General features: G+C 42.1%; 2 protein-coding genes and 1 long non-coding RNA gene across 5 annotated transcripts in view; 1 reads left to right on the top strand and 2 right to left on the bottom strand.

The window, feature by feature from the left end:
• Window positions 1-14,826, bottom strand: part of LOC100120223 — a 121,617-nt gene extending 106,791 nt beyond the window's left edge. Inside the window, exons 1-2 of one of the 2 annotated variants that reach the window (XM_031931340.2) lie at window positions 14,351-14,826; window positions 8,680-8,917 (exon numbers count right to left, since the gene is read on the bottom strand). In XM_031931340.2, the coding sequence (XP_031787200.1) occupies window positions 8,680-8,917 (238 nt within the window). In that variant the 5' untranslated portion in view covers window positions 14,351-14,826. The remainder of the gene's footprint in view (window positions 1-8,679; window positions 8,918-14,350) is intronic. The other variant, XM_031931339.2, reaches the window with a different exon arrangement.
• Window positions 14,827-14,964: 138 nt separating this feature from the next.
• LOC116417593 overlaps window positions 14,965-17,972 on the top strand; it is a 15,990-nt gene continuing 12,982 nt past the window's right edge. The window contains exons 1-2 of the long non-coding RNA XR_004227844.1: window positions 14,965-15,078; window positions 15,199-15,357. This is a non-coding gene — a long non-coding RNA (uncharacterized LOC116417593). The remainder of the gene's footprint in view (window positions 15,079-15,198; window positions 15,358-17,972) is intronic.
• LOC100116525 (prisilkin-39) overlaps window positions 15,697-17,972 on the bottom strand; it is a 5,277-nt gene continuing 3,001 nt past the window's right edge. Inside the window, exons 3-4 of one of the 2 annotated variants that reach the window (XM_001600819.5) lie at window positions 16,913-17,422; window positions 15,697-15,893 (exon numbers count right to left, since the gene is read on the bottom strand). In XM_001600819.5, the coding sequence (XP_001600869.2) occupies window positions 15,881-15,893; window positions 16,913-17,422 (523 nt within the window). In that variant the 3' untranslated portion in view covers window positions 15,697-15,880. The remainder of the gene's footprint in view (window positions 15,894-16,912; window positions 17,423-17,972) is intronic. The other variant, XM_008205014.3, reaches the window with a different exon arrangement.

Below are 17,972 nucleotides of genomic sequence, written 5' to 3'. Positions count from 1 at the left end.
GTCATCGACCTACAGAGGCAGCGTGGAGCTACACAACATTTTCAGTTATAACGCGGCAATCTTAACGTCATCCGCCTCCGGCAACGAATAATATTACGAGGGGTGGTGAGAGCAGGCAAGCGCTGGAGGTGAATACTTAAAAATGCCGAAGTGCGTCAGACGCACATTGTGTGATACTCTTCCTCCCTTACGGACGTTAACTTATCGAAGTACTTTGCATAATTCAGCGTCTCTACTTTCCACGCCCTCGTCCTTTCCAAATCTCCGCGCGCGAGTACTCTTGGCAAGCTTTCGCTCTCGCGGTTTCCTATTCAGAGGCTTTCCCAACACAAGCGCGCGCGAGCGAGCTCGTCGACGTTTTCTCTTCAAGATCGCCGATGATAGCTTAAACGCTCGATTAGAATTTGAGAGTAGCACCGGCTCTCTGCAGAGCTAGATTGTGAACACTCGTAATCCCTTCGCTCGATGGGTAATTTTTTTTTTATCTCCGATGTGCTGAGTGAGAGGGAGATAGAGAGAAAGGAATTTCGTCGAGAGAGAATTTACATAGCGATGCTGCTGCTGCTGCAAACTAAAAGAGTAAAGAGATACGGTCTCAACGCGATACTGTTGCGTTATCTACATTCTGGAGCTTTGGGCGTAGAAAATTTTAATATTCTTTTATGTGGCTATGCTTTTGCAGAAAGAATTTTGTTTTAGTAATTTAGTATTCAATGATATCAAGAGATAGAGTATTTTTTAATAACCCTTGATGCAGAAAGTAAAGTATGTCGTTTTATTTTTTGTGTATTCATTTGAAAAAAAAAATATATATATAGAAAGGTGTACGGTAAAAGGTTACAACTAGTTTACATGTAGAAGTTTGAATTTTAATTTTATTAGGTTGTTCAACAAATTATTTTTTTACTATAAGTGAATTTAGACAAGAATATGATTTTGTATATGTAAATTGTATTAAAGACATATTGCTTCAATTTAGTATAATGTAACTCGTTACGATCACGTGTTCATATCTACGGAAATATGCAAAATGTTATTTCAAAAACGTTCAGCGAAGTTTCTAGAAACTTTAATTAAAATACCGAAAAGTTTATTTGCGTATTCTAAGTTTTATCAAAGCAAGTTTTGAAACCACAAATAACATGCAGAGGATGCATATTTTAAAAAAGTTTGAAATTAATTTATACGACTAAAATGGAATTAGCGCGCTAAACGAAAACAAGTCCAACAAATCACAAGTATATTCAAAACTCCAGAAGCGAGTTGCACACGATAATAATTACGTTTTAGACCAAGTTTGCTCGGAAAATCTTACCAAATCTTAATTGTAATGAAAAAAGGGGATAATGGTAACGCTAGAGCGCAGTAGCTCTGAGAATTTTCTTAGGTTTCCTCGCGGGATATTTCTTTGTGTTCAGCTAGAGTGCTATCTCTGCAAGACACTGGCAAGACAACCGTTTGCTTTTTGCCGTATCAAGATTCCAGGTAATTAAGAAAAATCCTGGATTGTCTTTTTCATTGGCCCGGCGCTGCAAATCCAGCAAAATCAAAGCTGATTTCACTGTTATAATACTTAGACATTTGTACAATAATAATACACTCAAAAACATTAACTCATTCGCGTTAATCTTTAGTCATTACGTAAATTCCTTATTAAGGGAGGAACCGAAAAATTTCGGGAATTAAGCGAAATTATCTCTTCAGATCTGCAACTAAGCTTACAAAAATAATAACCCACATACAGATATATCCGATCGAAAGCTGCAGTTAAACCACATACGGCTCGCTATACATAAGCACGAGGACATTTCTATTCCGCTGAAATTAGGAGCATCCGCGGAATTCGAGCATTTTCTCGGAAGAAGGAACAGCTATCCAAGGGGGCGATTGCCAAGCTCTCTTATCTCGATACAACTCTCGAGTCCCATACGAAAGGAGGCCAAAAGCGTGCACAGAGGGGGAGCGGAAAGAAAGAGAAGACCAAAATAGTTAATTAAGGGTAAAACGATTTCGCTAAATTGTAAGAGTCGCGCTTTCCTCCTGTACGTATATTCGAGGAGAAAGAAAAATCGGGAAGCTCGCCACGTTCGCTTGCTTGCGCAATAAAATTGAGAATGAAGACCAAGGAACGATCCACCGGCGAAATATTGGGAAGTGAACGACCCTCCGGCTGCAGTAGCAGCTACCCCTCGTGCTTCACTTTTCAGGACGTCGACGCCGACGACGACTGGCGACCCAAGAGAAAAGGGGAAAGGAAGGAAGAGCCGAGGTGTTTATGTTCGAGGCTCACCTATCCCCACCTCTTACTACTTGTGCTGCTGCTGCTGCTGCGCCAACTCTCTCGACCTCGCAGCATCTTATGTGTTGCTGCCTTCACCTAGCTTTTGCATCATTTCCTTTACAGGCGTACGCGATTTTATTCTTTATTACTGACGCGAATTATTTAACTCTTATAAACAAACACGAAAATTCTGATTTTGCTCTTTGATTGATTTTTTGTTATAAATTCATTACAGAAATACATATTCGGAATACCAGTTGCGCGCATTTCATTGAATTTACAGTCTGTTTTAATCATTTTTGAACAGATAAACATTGAAATTAAACGCCTTCAAATTTGTTCATATTTTTATCCACGGAATTTCAATAATGAGAAATTCGTACGTTATTTTGTTAGACACACATTTTATATGCAAATTTAATTAAAATTTTATTTATATTCTGCTTCCAAGTAAAAAAGCAGAAAAATAATTTCCCGAGATTTCTTACTCGCGCCTCCTGTTATAAGCTGACTATAGTTATTGCTAATACACATCGCGTCACTCTGAAATATCTCGCATCCATAATTTTTCCGCGCAAACAACTGTAGAAAAGCTTGGACCCGCTGGCAAACTTCGTTCTAATTAAAACGAGTAAAAACTTTGGTCCGTCGCTGCCTCTTGCGCGAACAGAGTCGGAAAAAAACGCGCGCGAGCGACCAGAACGCAGCCATTCTTTTGAAGAAATGAGTTGCCGCGCACCGGAGCTCGTTCTCCCGCTTGAGCGCGAAATTCACTATAAATTTCCTTCCTCCTCTCTCTCTCTCTACCTTCCCCCTTCCTCTTCCCTTATTTTCTTCCGCTTTCTTTCATTCTTTTTTCTTTTTTAATAAGAGGTAAACTTTCGGGGAAAGATACAATCTGCCTCGGCTGCTGCTCTTGAGACACGACAGCGTTTTCCTTCGGCTGGAGGGAGAGACAGAGGGAAAAAGACGATAGGAAGAAGAGGAGGAGAGAGAGAGAGAGAGAGAGAGAGAGAGAGAGAGAACAAGCGTCTCGTATAGCGTCGGCGCACAGTTTGCGACAGCGTCGGTCGTTAAGATTCCTCGGGAAATCTCGGGGGAGGTAAGGTTGGCAGTCTAGCAACCTAATTTGCATTCGTAAGAAGCAAAGGCGATGTCTGAAAGGGGGAGCGGAGAGAAAGAGACTATGACTGTATATGCGAGAGCATATACGCGCCGGAAAGTACATACACGCGACCAAACGAAAATAGACGGTATAGCGCAAGACTGTTTCGAACAAAACCTCTGCGTGTGCTTAAAAAGAAAGAAAAACTACGACATAGCGACGCTGTTGTAGTTCCCGCGAAGTACAAGTCACACAAAATATTTCCATTCCTTACGTGTAGTCATATCAAATTATAGGAATTTCAGCTTTGATCCGCCATGTTCGAAAGATAGAGGAATACCGTATGATGTAAACAAATTTTTTTATCAGTCTATGTCAGATAACGAGTAAAGAACTCAAAGAAAAACTAAAGAAGAGGAAATAAAGCACGCCAGAGGATCCTACCGACGAGCAACGGTAACGAGACGAGAAAAGTGAGGAGAAGGCGCAGAAAAGTCGGTAGAAATATATGAGGAGTAAAGAGACTGAGAGTCAAAACGACGCGCCGAAAGCTTTCGCGTCTAGGCTAGCGAGTGAGAGAGAGATTTCGCCGTTAGGATTCTAACGAGCTATCCCAGACCCTAATAAATGTGCTCCGGCAAATGGAGGCCGGAAGTGTAGCAGTTGAGGAAGAGGGTGCTGCCTCGCAAGCCTCGTTATGTCGTAAAAACGGATGCTTGCTCGCGCCGCACGCCGGGAGGCCAGGGGAAATTCGTCGAAAACAAATTTCTATACGAGGCCAATGCTGCGCTTTGATTTTGATGTGAGAGAAGTAGTGGTAAATGAGACAAGAGTCGAGTGTCTTCAACATTCGTGTTAGGTGTATTTCAATTCTCAGTCAGATCGCACTGCAACGGCTATAAAAAGAGCCATGAAATAACCATTTGCTTCATTTTATTAGGACAAGCATGGATATGAATGGAATTTAATTCAATTGAAAGCTCGTTTTTAATAACTCACGAATTCAATCTTTTATGACTCTGGTATGGCAATAGAGATTTGCATATAATATTGGAGATTCCAAATTCATCGTCTACAGTAATACAAAAACTTCGTTTTGGAGACATTACCCTATCATTAGGTGTCTATACAGGGTTCCTCGTTTTGTAAGTGGTAGCGGAAAATTGAACCCGAAAATAGATTGGTTGATCTGATGAATCGAAAAATTTGATCGGTTAATGGCTGCACTGCAATAGTAATGCTGAAATCTGAAAATTCATCATGATTGATTGTATTAAGTGCACACTATTATGGTGAACGTATATATCAATCCTATACAGCAACAATATACTAGATAAAAGGGCAACTAATTATTCTTTGTAACAATATTTCTTTATCTTATCAATTTTATTTGTACTAATAGATTCTTCTTCAATCCGCAACAGGCTGAGCTCCTTTATACACTAAATTCTTTGCCATTAAATCTGTACACATGGATTGCTCCGACTAGAAAATATAAATATGACCATCAATCTATTTAATTTACGCAGTTGTTTTTACAGCCGAAGACGAGCATTGCCACAACAAGCGTATACGCAGGAAAAAAGGAGAAGAGCGACGAAAATTCCAGCCAAGTCGGCGGTGAGATTTTAGAAAGCAGCTACCCAAAGCTTGCACGCTCATTCATTTGAACGTCGCTGCGCATCTCTAATAATAAACTCCCAATTTCCCCCCATCTCTCTCTTCTACCGTTCGTCGTCGCTGTCTCCCGTCTCTTATTTTCGCTCGCACGCTCGTTTTCTTCTGTTTTCTCCTCTCTCCGAGCTCTCGTTTGTCCTATTTCAACCTCGGGACGCTCTTAAATTTGACCTCTTGCGTGTGCAGCTCTCTTTTTCTGGGGCCAAGAAGAAGAAGATGCGAAAGGGAAACTGGCGCATCTGCACCGCCTACTCTTCGCTTGCTCTGCTCGTTTTGCCTCGAACGATCGGCGATTGCTCTCGTTGGAATGAGCCCTACACACTCTTTCATTCATTACATAGTGGGCTCTCTCTCTCTCTCTCTCTCTCTCTCTCTCTCTCTCTCTCTCTCTCATCGACTATTTCTGGCGCTCTGTGGTCGCCGTGATATGTGCCACGGCTACGCGCGCGATGATGTGTAAGAAAACTAATGAGTCCCGAATTGATGCGTTTAATTGTTTCTGGAGAAAATTACTGGCTGCTTTAATCAGGGATTTTGGGTTTAATGGCGCCCTGCCGTTGCTTCGTTTGACTTTGATTAGAGCGCCGTTGCTATTTCAGATACCTTATAACATGCACCGACTTGAATGATAATTGGATAATAGAATATATTATGTTTCTGCAGTTGCGGGATTGCGTGTGTATTTTTATTGAGATAAAATTAAGTAAAACAGGAAATTTCATAAAACGAGATTCTTGTTGATTAAATCACTTATATTTCCGTTGCGACTGCGCTCAATTTAGTATATAGAATAGGCGACTTCAATACAGTTATATGGAAACATTTAATAGTGTCGAGCGCTAGTTTGATTTGAATCAAGCGTTAATTCTAATTAATTAGTCAAGCGTCCTAGTGCCTCTTTTTAGGATATCAAATTTCTAGTGAACGATGAAACGATAAGATTTTTAACGATGTTTCCCGACGAATTCATAATAAACGTTCATCTATATTCCACCAACCAATTTCGCAAAACTCATTCTCGCTCACCAGAACGTATCAGTCGCTTCAATTAAAAAAAAACACAGCCCATTATGTCCAGACAGTTAAAGCGCTAGAGGTGTGCACAGTAACGTTTCGCCTCTTTCCATGTACACGCGGGATAGCTCTGTCTATTCTAGTACGCAGACAGCGCATTCGGGGGATGGCGACCGCAGGCGTCAACAACACAAGCACGATGACGATAATGCATTCGAATGCGTTTCCACGTCTCCCGTACTCTCTCTCCCTCTCTTGCGCTAGCTCGCTCGCGTTTACGTTTATTTAGCAGCGAGGAATTACTCCGGGCGAAATACCTGCGGCACTGCTTGGACATCATTCGTTCTCTCTCGAGCGGATCCTTCGCTACATTTACCGAATTAATTCCGTCCTCTGTTGACTGCGTTTGAGAAAACCCGCTTTTGGAAAACGAGACGTATTCCACTCGGCAAGTCGAGTTAACGAAGACGGATAGTAGTAGTAGGAGTAGAGCGAGATGATGAAAAGCGGAATCGCGAACAATAAAAGCAAACTAGCCATTTTTAGTCCACATTCACCGAGCGCTCTTATATTCGTGACAGCGCGAATCTATCATATTCTCCTCTGATTTGACGTTCGTATTGCCGCGCGCAATAACCATCCCCCGCATTCGATAAAAGTCCGCTCGCTCGCTCTCCGGACTACTTCAAGCGTACGGCTCTCCCTCTCTGGAGCATCAATTCGATTTTTCCGCAGTAGCTCGCGAATTCAGCACGTCCGTCGCGCTGTTTGCCGCTGTCCTCTCTCTCTCTCTCTCTCTCTCTCTCTCTCTCTCTCTCTCTCTCTCTCTCTCTCTCTCTCTCTCTCTCTCTCTCTCTCTCTCTCTCTCTTCTCTTTCAACGAATTGATTTTCGCCTTCAGTGCGTATTCTTCCTCCTTTTCGTGGATTATTCGTCTACTCTCGTACGATTCTTAATCCCAAAAAACCGCAGAGCCTGGCATATATAAAATCCGCGAGCTCCTCGAAAAGTTTCGAAGATATAAATTTTTGATCGACCGATCTGACGTATCAGCAGACAAATATCGCGAGGCTGGCGCATATCAGCAGGCCGCGTTTCTTCCGCCCGTTTTGCTGCGGCGTCCCAGTTGCTCTCTCTTTCGCGGGCTCTTATATTTCATCGAGAGGCGATTCTCGAATCGGCCAGGCATATACCTACGCGCATATGCATGTCAGTAGCGAAAAGACGACGACGTCCGGGCGTGCTTCATTCGCTGGATTGAAATATTCGAGTTCTATGCATACTTTCCTCTTCCTCTTTTCCTTCCGCTTCATCGAGTAGTTCTTTGGATGCAAAGCGAACGATGGCCTCGACGTAGTGTAGTATTCAGTCGTCGTTGCCGCATGACGACGGCGTTATTGAAAGCCGAAAGCCGCGAGATATACATTTTTCAATCGCCTTGCTTCTCCGGCGCGCGCAGCGGAGCTGTATACACGATTATGGCAGTTTTGCCTTATCTTCTCTACGGTAATAAGTTTTCTCGCGGATTCGCTCTCGGCTTGACCTAGATTACACCACTGGAAGAGGGCAGAAAGGGGGTGAGTCGTGGGATTTTATCGGGCTGCGACTGACGGGCTGTAACATTCTCCGCACGAGCGCGGAAAAACAGATAGCGCGCGTGTAGGAGTGGATCACTCTGGAACTGCGAAGAGCTCCGCGAAGAGAGAAAAAGAACGAGGGGTATTCTACTTTTGCACTAGACAAGCCTCAGTATGATTGTGGGGGTAAATAACGAGTGACAAAAGGAAATGCAGTTGTGATTTCGCTGCACTATTGCACACGAAATAAAAATAGAAAGTATAGCTTTTTGACACATTTCAAATGTAAATGTTGCTCGCAAAGTTCGGGTTTGCTGTCATGCTTGTTACAACATTTTAATTGAAGCTAACTCAGAGTGTGCACTTCTCTCCTCCCCGAGCTTCCATATTCATAAAAATTATATGAAATTCATTGCACTTTGCAGTTATCCGTGCTTGAGCACGTAAAGTGAAGCTTAACGCTCACAGTTTCGCGGAACTCTAGTATCTCACGAATATGCACTGTAGGCTGCACTCTCTCAGGCTTGGAGAATAAAATTTCCGTTCTCTCGAGTATAATGAATTATTGATGTATGAACTCTTTAATTGAAATATCACAAGTTACCTGGCCATACTTCACTAGTAAAATACATTTTAAAAATTTGCATTTTAAAAATATAGCGATGTGAAATGATCTCAAAGTTAAATCACGTGTGAATTTCTATTCCTGTCTCACTGGTGTTTTCTTCTTCTTATGATTACGATGCTTTCCCAGAAATTTACAAAGAATATACCATGAAACGATAAAAATTCCGATGGCGAAAACATAAATTCAGCATCAAAGTGCCCACATCTCTTTAGTACTTGTATAAATAGCCAGAGTTGAATAACAAGAAAATATTTTAATTTTTGTAGTGTAACGTTAACAATAATTTTATGAGAGTTCATGTAAAAGTTTAATTACAGTGCGAATCATTTTTTTACGCAATCTACAGAATATTATAGTATGTATTTAATAAATAACGCTATGATAAAGAAAGTACTCACCGACTAACTTGCCGAACTGAGCTTGCGGCCTCCACTCCGGGTAGTGCCTTGGGAATCGTGCTCTCGACCAGTAGGTCTTCAGGGTGACCTTGTACATGGCCAGCTTGTTCTGCCGCTCCAGCCTGCTCTGTTCCGCTGCGGCTGGACCGCACTGTGCTCTCGCCGAGCCCGTAAGCTCGGAAAAGCACAGCAGAATCCCGAGCAACAGCAGGTGCCTCAATCGTGTTTCACCCGGCATCTGGAGAAAATTGAATAAAATTTCAAACGTCTTATTTACAGCAGTCATGATGCAAGATAGAGAGGTGGTTCGTAAAACCGCCGCTTGTGGCGCTGCCGCGGACCGAGTATCTTTATTAAAAAGATTATTTATGTTACAACACAGTTTGCGAATATTCAAATTCAGAGGTAGCCTTGCGGGACGACTATTGTAGCATCATCAGATCAGAGTCGCTGATATCACGTAGGTGTAGGATGAAGGCATCGAAGGAGTTACGCGCAATTCATTCTCAAGTATCGTCTTTCTAATATCATCGAAGCTCTCCCCCCTACGGTCCGATGTCCCGCGGGAAACTTGAGGCGATTTCAAATGCGCATCACGCAATCTTGTGGATATAGCACCTGTACGATATGGCCACGGGGTCAGAGGCAATATCCGCGGCTGCAGAGTTCCCTCTCTCTATATTATATAATATTATATAGTACGTGGATATACGTATCCATACACATTGAGCTGGCGAAAAGGCTTCCTTCTCATGCTCCTCAGCAACAGCAAGACAGGTATACGCATGATTTTCCTGACGCATGCGCTTTGTCATTAGCAGATAGGGGGTATGCGGAGACTAGGGGAGACACTGCAGAGAGAGAACGCGCGACACTCAAAATTCAAATCGGATTCAAATAGCCTTCCATCGAGCGTGCAAAGCAAATCGTCGAAATTTCACGGGGCGCCGCACGGCCCAGCTGCGCTACCTTCCGCCCGAATTTCCGCGAGCAAAGAGACCGGAGGACACGACACGACCTATGAATTCTAGTTTCGCGCTTCCGATTTGTTGTCGCTCACTCGCTCGCGCGAGCTTGCGGTCAACATTCTGCGCGTTCCTCGCTCCTTTCTGATTCGCCTGCTGTACCTACGCCACACACGTCTCACTGGGGATTTGCCTCCCTTTGAGTGAATGCGCGAGGCCTCGTCCTATATGTGCGCTGATGTTGATCCGCCTTAAGCAATCAATTATCTAAGAAAATCCTTAATTTCGTAAGCTTTTTGTGTTGTATACGATTGAGCTTTGATTTTAAATAAATTATTGTATCAACTAAGGTTCCAACATTTCATGGATTTCAATAATTTTGTATCGTATTATCGTATCATACATATTGCGTTGCAGTCTGTCTCCATCGATATCGCCCATCAATCGGAAATAAAACCACGATTAATTGTTTCCGACAATCTTGATTCAAGCTCGCGACTAATAACTATTATCAAAATTAAGCTAAAAAACTGTATAAAAATGGGACCAAGAGACAGCGATATATCACGTTAAAGAGAACGTTTCATCATCGCCGCGAGTTTTCAAGCCCGGCAAAACACTTGGATATTAAGATCACCGCCACGAGAGGAGGAGGAGGGAGAGACGACGGGACAGAGGGAAAAAGGGAGGGAACTCCCGAGCTTGAGTGATCGCTCTTGCGTACGGAATTAATTTCCGGCAGGATAAAAGTGAAACTGGTTTTGGCCGTGAATGCGGGTATTAAAAAAGAGAAAGTAGATTTTGCAATTTGCGGAGGCCAAAAAGGGAAGAAAGAGCCAGTTGATGAGGAGGTTGTCACTAACACCTTTTCACCGTCGCAGCCCCCTCCCTTACCCCGCGTTTAACTTACTTTTCGTTAGCCGGACGATTTCGTTAAATTTGCATCGAGTGCGCGAACGCTTTACTTCATTAGAACAATGTGGCTTGATTGCGTTAGGGAACAAGTCAATGTTTGCATCAAGCTCGCTGCTTGCGCTTTACACAAATTTATTAGCATTCGCTACTAACTTTTCTCTTTCGTTAGGGAGGAGTGGATCCATTATGCGTCGATGCTTCTATCGTCGCGTTCATTAAGAGGAACTAGGTTAAATCGATTCCAACTTTTTTTTTCTTTACAGTCAGCTATTCTTCGCTATTAGCATTAATGCTTAGTTGGAATTTTTTGGAAATCAAGCGAGGAACCTATTTGTTTTTTCGATGAATTACAGCTTTGTTTTGAATTTCGTCAATCCATACACAATTACGAGTGCTAATGACATAAAAAAAAACAATTTTAAGTAAACAAATCTGCTCGTTATATGCCAAACTGCAAGAGTCGAAAAGCAAAGCAATGTGGAAAATATAAGCGACGAAAGCATGGAAAACAAACACGCATACCTATACGAGCATATAATTCACTGCACCGCAACGTTCGGCAAAAATTTATGATCCGAAGCGTTATAACAGTAGCGGCAGCTCAAATCTCGCTGTAATACAGCTAGTTTATATCCGAATACTGTTTGGTAGGTTGACGCGTTGCGTCATAAAGTATAACGATGAAAATGCAGAATAAATTCGTTACATGCACGCGCACGTTTTGCTTAAAATTTTAATTGAAAATTGAGCTAGGGAGAATAGGGTGAGCGAGTGTGCAAGTTAGCTCATCGATAAAAATACGCCGGCAGAAAGGAAGGGGGAGATATGATACCTGATGCAGTAGCACAATAAATTTTGCAGCCACGCGCTAAGCCATTGGTCAAGCCAGTCGCTCCCGTCGTTATCAAAACCAATATCGGCTGCCACGTTCGCGTTATATTTTGTCTGTAACATAACGTTTTACAAAGCTGCGCAGTTATGTATTTGGAGTTCATTTTGCATTTAAAGTGCAGGCAATCGATGCGTATCTGCGAGACTGCCTTTCTTTAATAATTTATTGTATATTGTTTTTCCCGTTTTTTGCTTTGACCGCGAAATTCGATACTTTAATTTATTATTCGATTAATGCCAAGTATTCAATATCAAATCGGTTGGCAGTTCGTTGCTCTCTTTTAACTTTACAATTGTCTTATCGGCACTCCATTAAATTAAGTTTATTTATTGTACAATGCTATAACATTTTCGTGAAATAATTGCTATTCAAATGTTCCTAGCGTGCGTCTTATGGCTTTTGCCTTGCGAATCTCTCGCGATCCAAAAATAATCATGAGCGAGTCCCCACCCTTTTTCTTACTTTAGATTTGAGGAGGGGCGTCCGGCGTTTCAAGAATGTTGATTAGCCTATAATGTTTTAGTTTGGGTCTTGAAAATATCGCGTTGATTCAGAGGCGTCATATATTTGGTAAATAAATGCTCACTCAGTGCGATAGCCTCAATTATCGGAATTCATTTAGAAGAAGTGATCTATTCTCGGAACGGCTGGAGATATAGCTATAATCAAGTTGGAAGCAGCGGCGGCAGCTCCGCTTTACTATAATTAATATTATTACTGCACTCGAGGCAATAAATCACCCAACTCGACCACTTAGCCTCGAGCTCGTTCGGCTAAAAGTTTTGTCCTGCTCGACGTCCTATAATATAAATATAAAGCAAAGCCAGAAGGACGGAAGTAAGCAAAAGCGCGTAGAAATAAAAGAGCGCGGCGGAAGAGAAGAAGGGCGCGACAGACTTTTAGTTTCAATAAAGGCATAAAACTAGATTTCTTTCTCTATATATGAGCAGCAGCGGCGACAGCATCTCAATTCCCAATATACCGGGGAGAGGACGGGAGAGCGAAGAGACGACGAGGCTAGCAAAGTTAAACTAATACACTCGAAGACGCGCGGCGGCGCAGCTTCGCGGTCTGCGCGATTTATAAACAATGTTTGAGTAAGAAGTAAAAAGTTTTCCGGCCGGGGCGCCTCTTCCTCTTGCTGCCTTCCTCTTTATGTTTCAATATCTATCCGAGAGCGGCTGCGGCAATCTGCGCGAGCGCTCCTCCCGGTTATTCGCAAAGGAGTTTCGCAATCAGATAGCCAACGACCTCGAGGAAACAATAAAAGAAACTCGGAAGGGGAGAAGAGCTGCGTTACGCGTATCTATAGATGCGCCGACTGGGGAGAGTATAGAGTATAGATGGTATAGCGGTAAAAAGGAATTAGGAGGGAAAGAAAACGAGCGAACACGCGATTCGCTGCCGCCGCCACCGCGGAGTTTCCAGTGATTCGATTTCAATCGAATCTGCCAAGCCCCCGAACTACTTTACTCGCGCCCGAGCTCTCTCTGTGTCTCCTTGTCGTGGTTGTAGAGGAAATTCCACCGCAGCGACGGGAGAGAGAAAGATCGCTCTTGTTTTATACTTGGCTGTGAAGGAGAAGAGCGAGGGACTTATTGAGGTTACGCTAGCCGACCACGATGAGATTCTGTCCGTGTTTCTCATTAATATAATCGATGACATGCTTAATATATGTTAAAGATTCTCTTTTGTCGCGACGTTTTTTGTTAGTTATAACTGCCGTAGAGTTGGGATATTCTTGTTTTGCTGGTTGCTTTTATCTTATTTATGCTGATTTTTTTGTGAAGTCGTGCGGTTATGAACCTTGCATTTTAAACAACGACTTTAGAGAAAATACTGATCTGTTATACAATGCGCCGAATTCAAAGCAAATACGTTATTGATATCTTATTATTTTTTTCAGAAAATGCTGCAAGCAACAGGCGTTGCTGTTCCAATGAGCTATTCTCCTTTTGTTTCTCATTTCTATCGACTAAAATGGTATCGCAGAAATTCAAATTGTTTCTCTACATTCTTTTACTTTCCTGAAGTACGACTGAAGTACAACAAAGAAGTACACAATGTTGTCTTGAATAATGCATTAGTATTGCTAAATCGTACAGCGAATGACAACGCCGTGCCGGAAATAGCAATCCGACTTCTGTAACACGACAACTGATGAGCATCGACAACGCACTGACAAGAGGATGAAAAAAAATAGCGCAGAAAAAACCATCAACGACCGAAATAAAAAAAGCTTCTCTCTCTTTTTCCCTTCGCTGCGTCCAGCGAGACGCACACGTTGTGTACGTATGCTCTATATTCCCTGCATACGCCGTACATACATACGGGCGTAAAAAGGGACATCCGAGTAAACGCGTCACCATAAACCGCCTATACTTTGTTTACACCTGGTGTGACACACAAAGACGTCAACGCATATAGATACTGCACGTAGCAGCTCGAGTCATTAGCAAATACATAATATAACCTAACACCGCGCAAAGGGCCGACCTTTCCATGCCCGCAAAGGTGAAAAAGCATCGCACGTCCGCAGCGCATTTCCAGGAAACGCGCGGGAGGGGGAGAGAAAAAGAGATGAAAAGCGCGCGATTCGCGGAAGAGAAAAACTCTGCGAAGTAGAAGAATTGTGTCTTATACATATATAGTTCTCTCTCTCTCTCTCTCTCTCTCTCTCTCTCTCTCTCTCTCTCTCTCTCTCTACCCATCTTCACATTATCATACTATCACAATACACATTTTTGCTGTACTACTATTCCTGCTGTATACAATTTATCGTACAACATATTGTACGCCAAATAAATCTAATAAATCTAATAAATCTAAAATCTAAATCTAAATCTCTCTCTCTCTCTCTCTTTCTCCCGTAAAGCTTCTAAAAGCAGAGTATTCTCACCTTTCCTCAGCGATGCTCTCCGTCCTCTATTACAGCCGGCTCTGAGGTATCTCTCCGAGTATCTCCCCTTCCTTCCTTCTTCTTCGCTCTATAGATGTATATAAACGTGGACTCACACAGACAAGAAAACACTGGGACCAACCAAAAAACGAAAGAACTCTCCAGCTGCAGCGCGAACTCGAGAAGCTCACATCGCGATCGCGCGCGGATATAAGTGTCTATAAGTATCTCGCGAAAGCAGAGAAGGAAAAGCCACCGTTTTTTCGACTTCTTTCTTCCGAAACGCGCAAATTCGTCAGTGCACGCGACGGCAACGGCGCTGGGCCAATAATACGAGGCGGTGAGAGAGGGCGATCTCACGTTTCAAGCGCACCGGCTATATGGATTGTGTACAGAAGCTCGTTTCTCTCGCGTTGCTGCAGCAGCGAACAACGAAGTTCACGGGTCTAGAGACAGCGGGAAACTGAAGCGCCGACGCCGAAACGCGCGCGCCACTAGTCGAGGGGTGGCGAGCCGGTGAACCCTTGCTTGATGTATACATATAGATATATATGTGCGTGTATACATCAGGCGGGAAGAGCCGAGAGCGGAGAGCGAACGAACGCGGGGTTTGTTTTTGTGGATTTTTGTGAAGTTTGTTTGTGCTGTACTTTGATGGAGACGTTTATTCCGAGAATGACTTTACTTCGTTGCTCGGGTTCGACGTGAAGGAAGATTTGAAGTACTGAGTATGTATCGGTGTGTATATCGTGTATAAAAACGTCTTAGAAATGTGTTAAAATGCACTCTTTGTGGCAATTTGCGACATACTCGCGGTTAAAAATCAACAACGGGTACGTTACCGACAGACTTACGCACGCACGAGAAAATTGTCGTGCTGGTCGTGCAATGAAATGCGTACGAGCGAAGAGAGACGGCGCTGGAAGAATATATATAGCGAGTTTGTACAGTGCGAGTGGGGAGTCGCGTCTACGGCTATAAATACTCGTAAGCAGAGCTACACAGAGGTGAGTTAACCGCAACCCTTTGATCGATGGTTAAGGCGTTTTTTTCATATGTGCTTGCATATAGATGTCGTGAGAAGTAAATATTTATAGAGAACTTTTTGCAATATAGGTTATGATTGAATTATCGAATATTGTAGTTATGATAATAGACAATCTGCTCGGAATATAGTTGCAATTATAATATAAGCACGTTATTCGATATATTTGGATGCAAATGAGTCGAGGCATTATCAAAGGCAAATATACTCGCATTTTCTCTTGATATAGTCGTTCGATAAAATTCATTAGATTGTGGAAATAATTTGCAATGGATGAGTTGTTCAAAAGAAAAGACAAACATTTTATCATTAACTATAATTAATAGTATATTTGTGTATTTACAAAAAGTCTTCGTTATAAAATAGTCTATGATACATGAGGTATCTTGATTTCCCGCGTAATATAGGTTTAGGAACGTTGATGTTCGTCATGATTTTCTTCTGTAGTAATTTCTCGCAGGTACGTTTTCGTTGAAGCTGGCATCTTAGTAATAATACCTGTAAGAGAGAGAGAGAGAGAAACGAAATATATTAGAGACTCGTGACAATCACGATATTTTGGACGAGAAAAATAGTTAAAATTATCATTATGTAGCTGCTGTTTATGAATGTTAATAATAGTTATTAGAATTGATTCATTCGTGTATACCCCTGGTATAGCGTAATGAAGTAAACGAAATGCTGCAGAAATGACTAAAAATAAATTAAAATAGTCAGATTAGTTTAACCTATCTACGGCGTTAATAAGAAGTACTGTAGTAAGCATTAATATCATCAAACGTATGAAAATTGTTATTATTGTTTCATTTGTATCTCCATAATCAACTGAAAAAGTTACAATCGATTTGAAAATAATTATTTCAAAACTAATCGTGCGAATAATATCTTCAATTTATTAAAGAATAATTCTAACACCAAATTTAACAATATGTTACTTGCTGTTCAATAAATAATTAATTAGCGACTTTAACAAAGTGTAAGCGACAATGGAACACGGAAAAAAATGGTTGGTAACAGTAACAAACCGTTTGGCGAAATACGCACCAACTATTTTTTTGGTTAACCTTACCAAGTACTTGGTAAGTGTAATAAAATAATTGGTGGGTTACCTGCTTTTTTGGTAACATTTATCAAGTTATTGGTAAGGTTAACCAAAAAATAGTTGGTGCGTATTTTGCCAAGCGGTTTGTTACTGTTACCAACCATTTTTTTCCGTGAAGAGATGAAAATTATTCGAAGCGACAATTATCCACCAGAATCAACATGCCTTACAGCGAATCCAGGCGTTTTAATTGCAAAATCATAAGCTGGCTGTACATCCCGAGTCACTGGGAGTTTACAAAAATAAACTGAAGACATTATTTCCAATTTAAAAAGAAAATCAAAGCATCATATCGCCTATAACGTATAAGAAAAAGCGGTTAATTTCAACTCCAACTCTCAAATCCAAAGTTCAGAGCAACCAAAAGCTGGCAAAAAATCAAGGGTCAACCGTAGTCAGGCCAAACAAATCTTACCCTCCGTTATTATAGGCATTCGCCGTCGCGCTCGCAGTGGCAGTAGATAGGCTACCCGTAATGGGGCCGATACTACCACTGGCGCTCCAGCTATTGGCTTGACTGTTTGCGTAATTGTTGGGGTAATTGTTGACGTAGCCGTTCGCCGAGTTCCATCCGTTACCGTATCCTTGCTTATTATAGTTCCATCCGTTACCGTATCCTTGATTATTATACTTCCATCCGTTACTAGCCCCGTTACTATTATATCCTTGATAATAGCTCGGCCTATTCACGTAATACGACGAGGACGGTCTCTGCGTGTAAACCTGATAATTGTCTACGTACGAGTTGTATTTGTTGTAGAGGCTGGGCTTGTAGGCGCCGTAGCCACCGTAACCCCCGTATCCGCTGTATCCTCTGTAGCCGTTGTAGCCTCCATAGCCTCCGTAGCCGCCGTAACCGCTGCCGTAGCCTCCGTAGCCTCCGTAGCCGCCGTATCCACCGTATCCACCGCGACCGTACGTGTACCTATGTGAGAAAAAATGCTAATTATCTACGTATCAGTATGGGGTTTTTTATTTTAAACGCGGGTTTCTGCGTAGCTGCGAAAGCTGCTATAGGCCATTGAAGAGTTGTTAAAATCGAAGTTTAATGAAGCTGATTATCATTCGCTATTCAACAAAGTATTATGCGAGTTAAAAATTACGAACCAAGCAATCTGCATGCCTATAAAATAAAAAGCACAAGCAACATAGCTCGCCGTATCTGCAGGAGTATTCCATCCACGTATGAAAATTTAAGAAGAAATTCGCATAAGCAACGACCAAGGGCAACGCATTATACATTCATACGCAAATGCTTCGCTCGTATAGCACACAGCTAGAAAAAGAAAGTTCACCTTCTATATCGACGATCATTCAAGCCTCTACGTGCTTAGAAAAAATTCTCGGATCGTTTCAACAAAAAAAAAAAAAAAAAAAAAAACAAACTCGTATAGCCATAATCACTCGCCGCTGTAAATAACATCCGAAGCGCTCGTTCCGAGACGATATAGCCTAAGTAGCACGGAATTGTTTGC

Source organism: Nasonia vitripennis, chromosome 5, assembly GCF_009193385.2.
Source record: "Nasonia vitripennis strain AsymCx chromosome 5, Nvit_psr_1.1, whole genome shotgun sequence".
NCBI lineage: Eukaryota > Metazoa > Arthropoda > Insecta > Hymenoptera > Pteromalidae > Nasonia > Nasonia vitripennis.
This window is presented reverse-complemented; position numbering and strand designations above follow the sequence as displayed.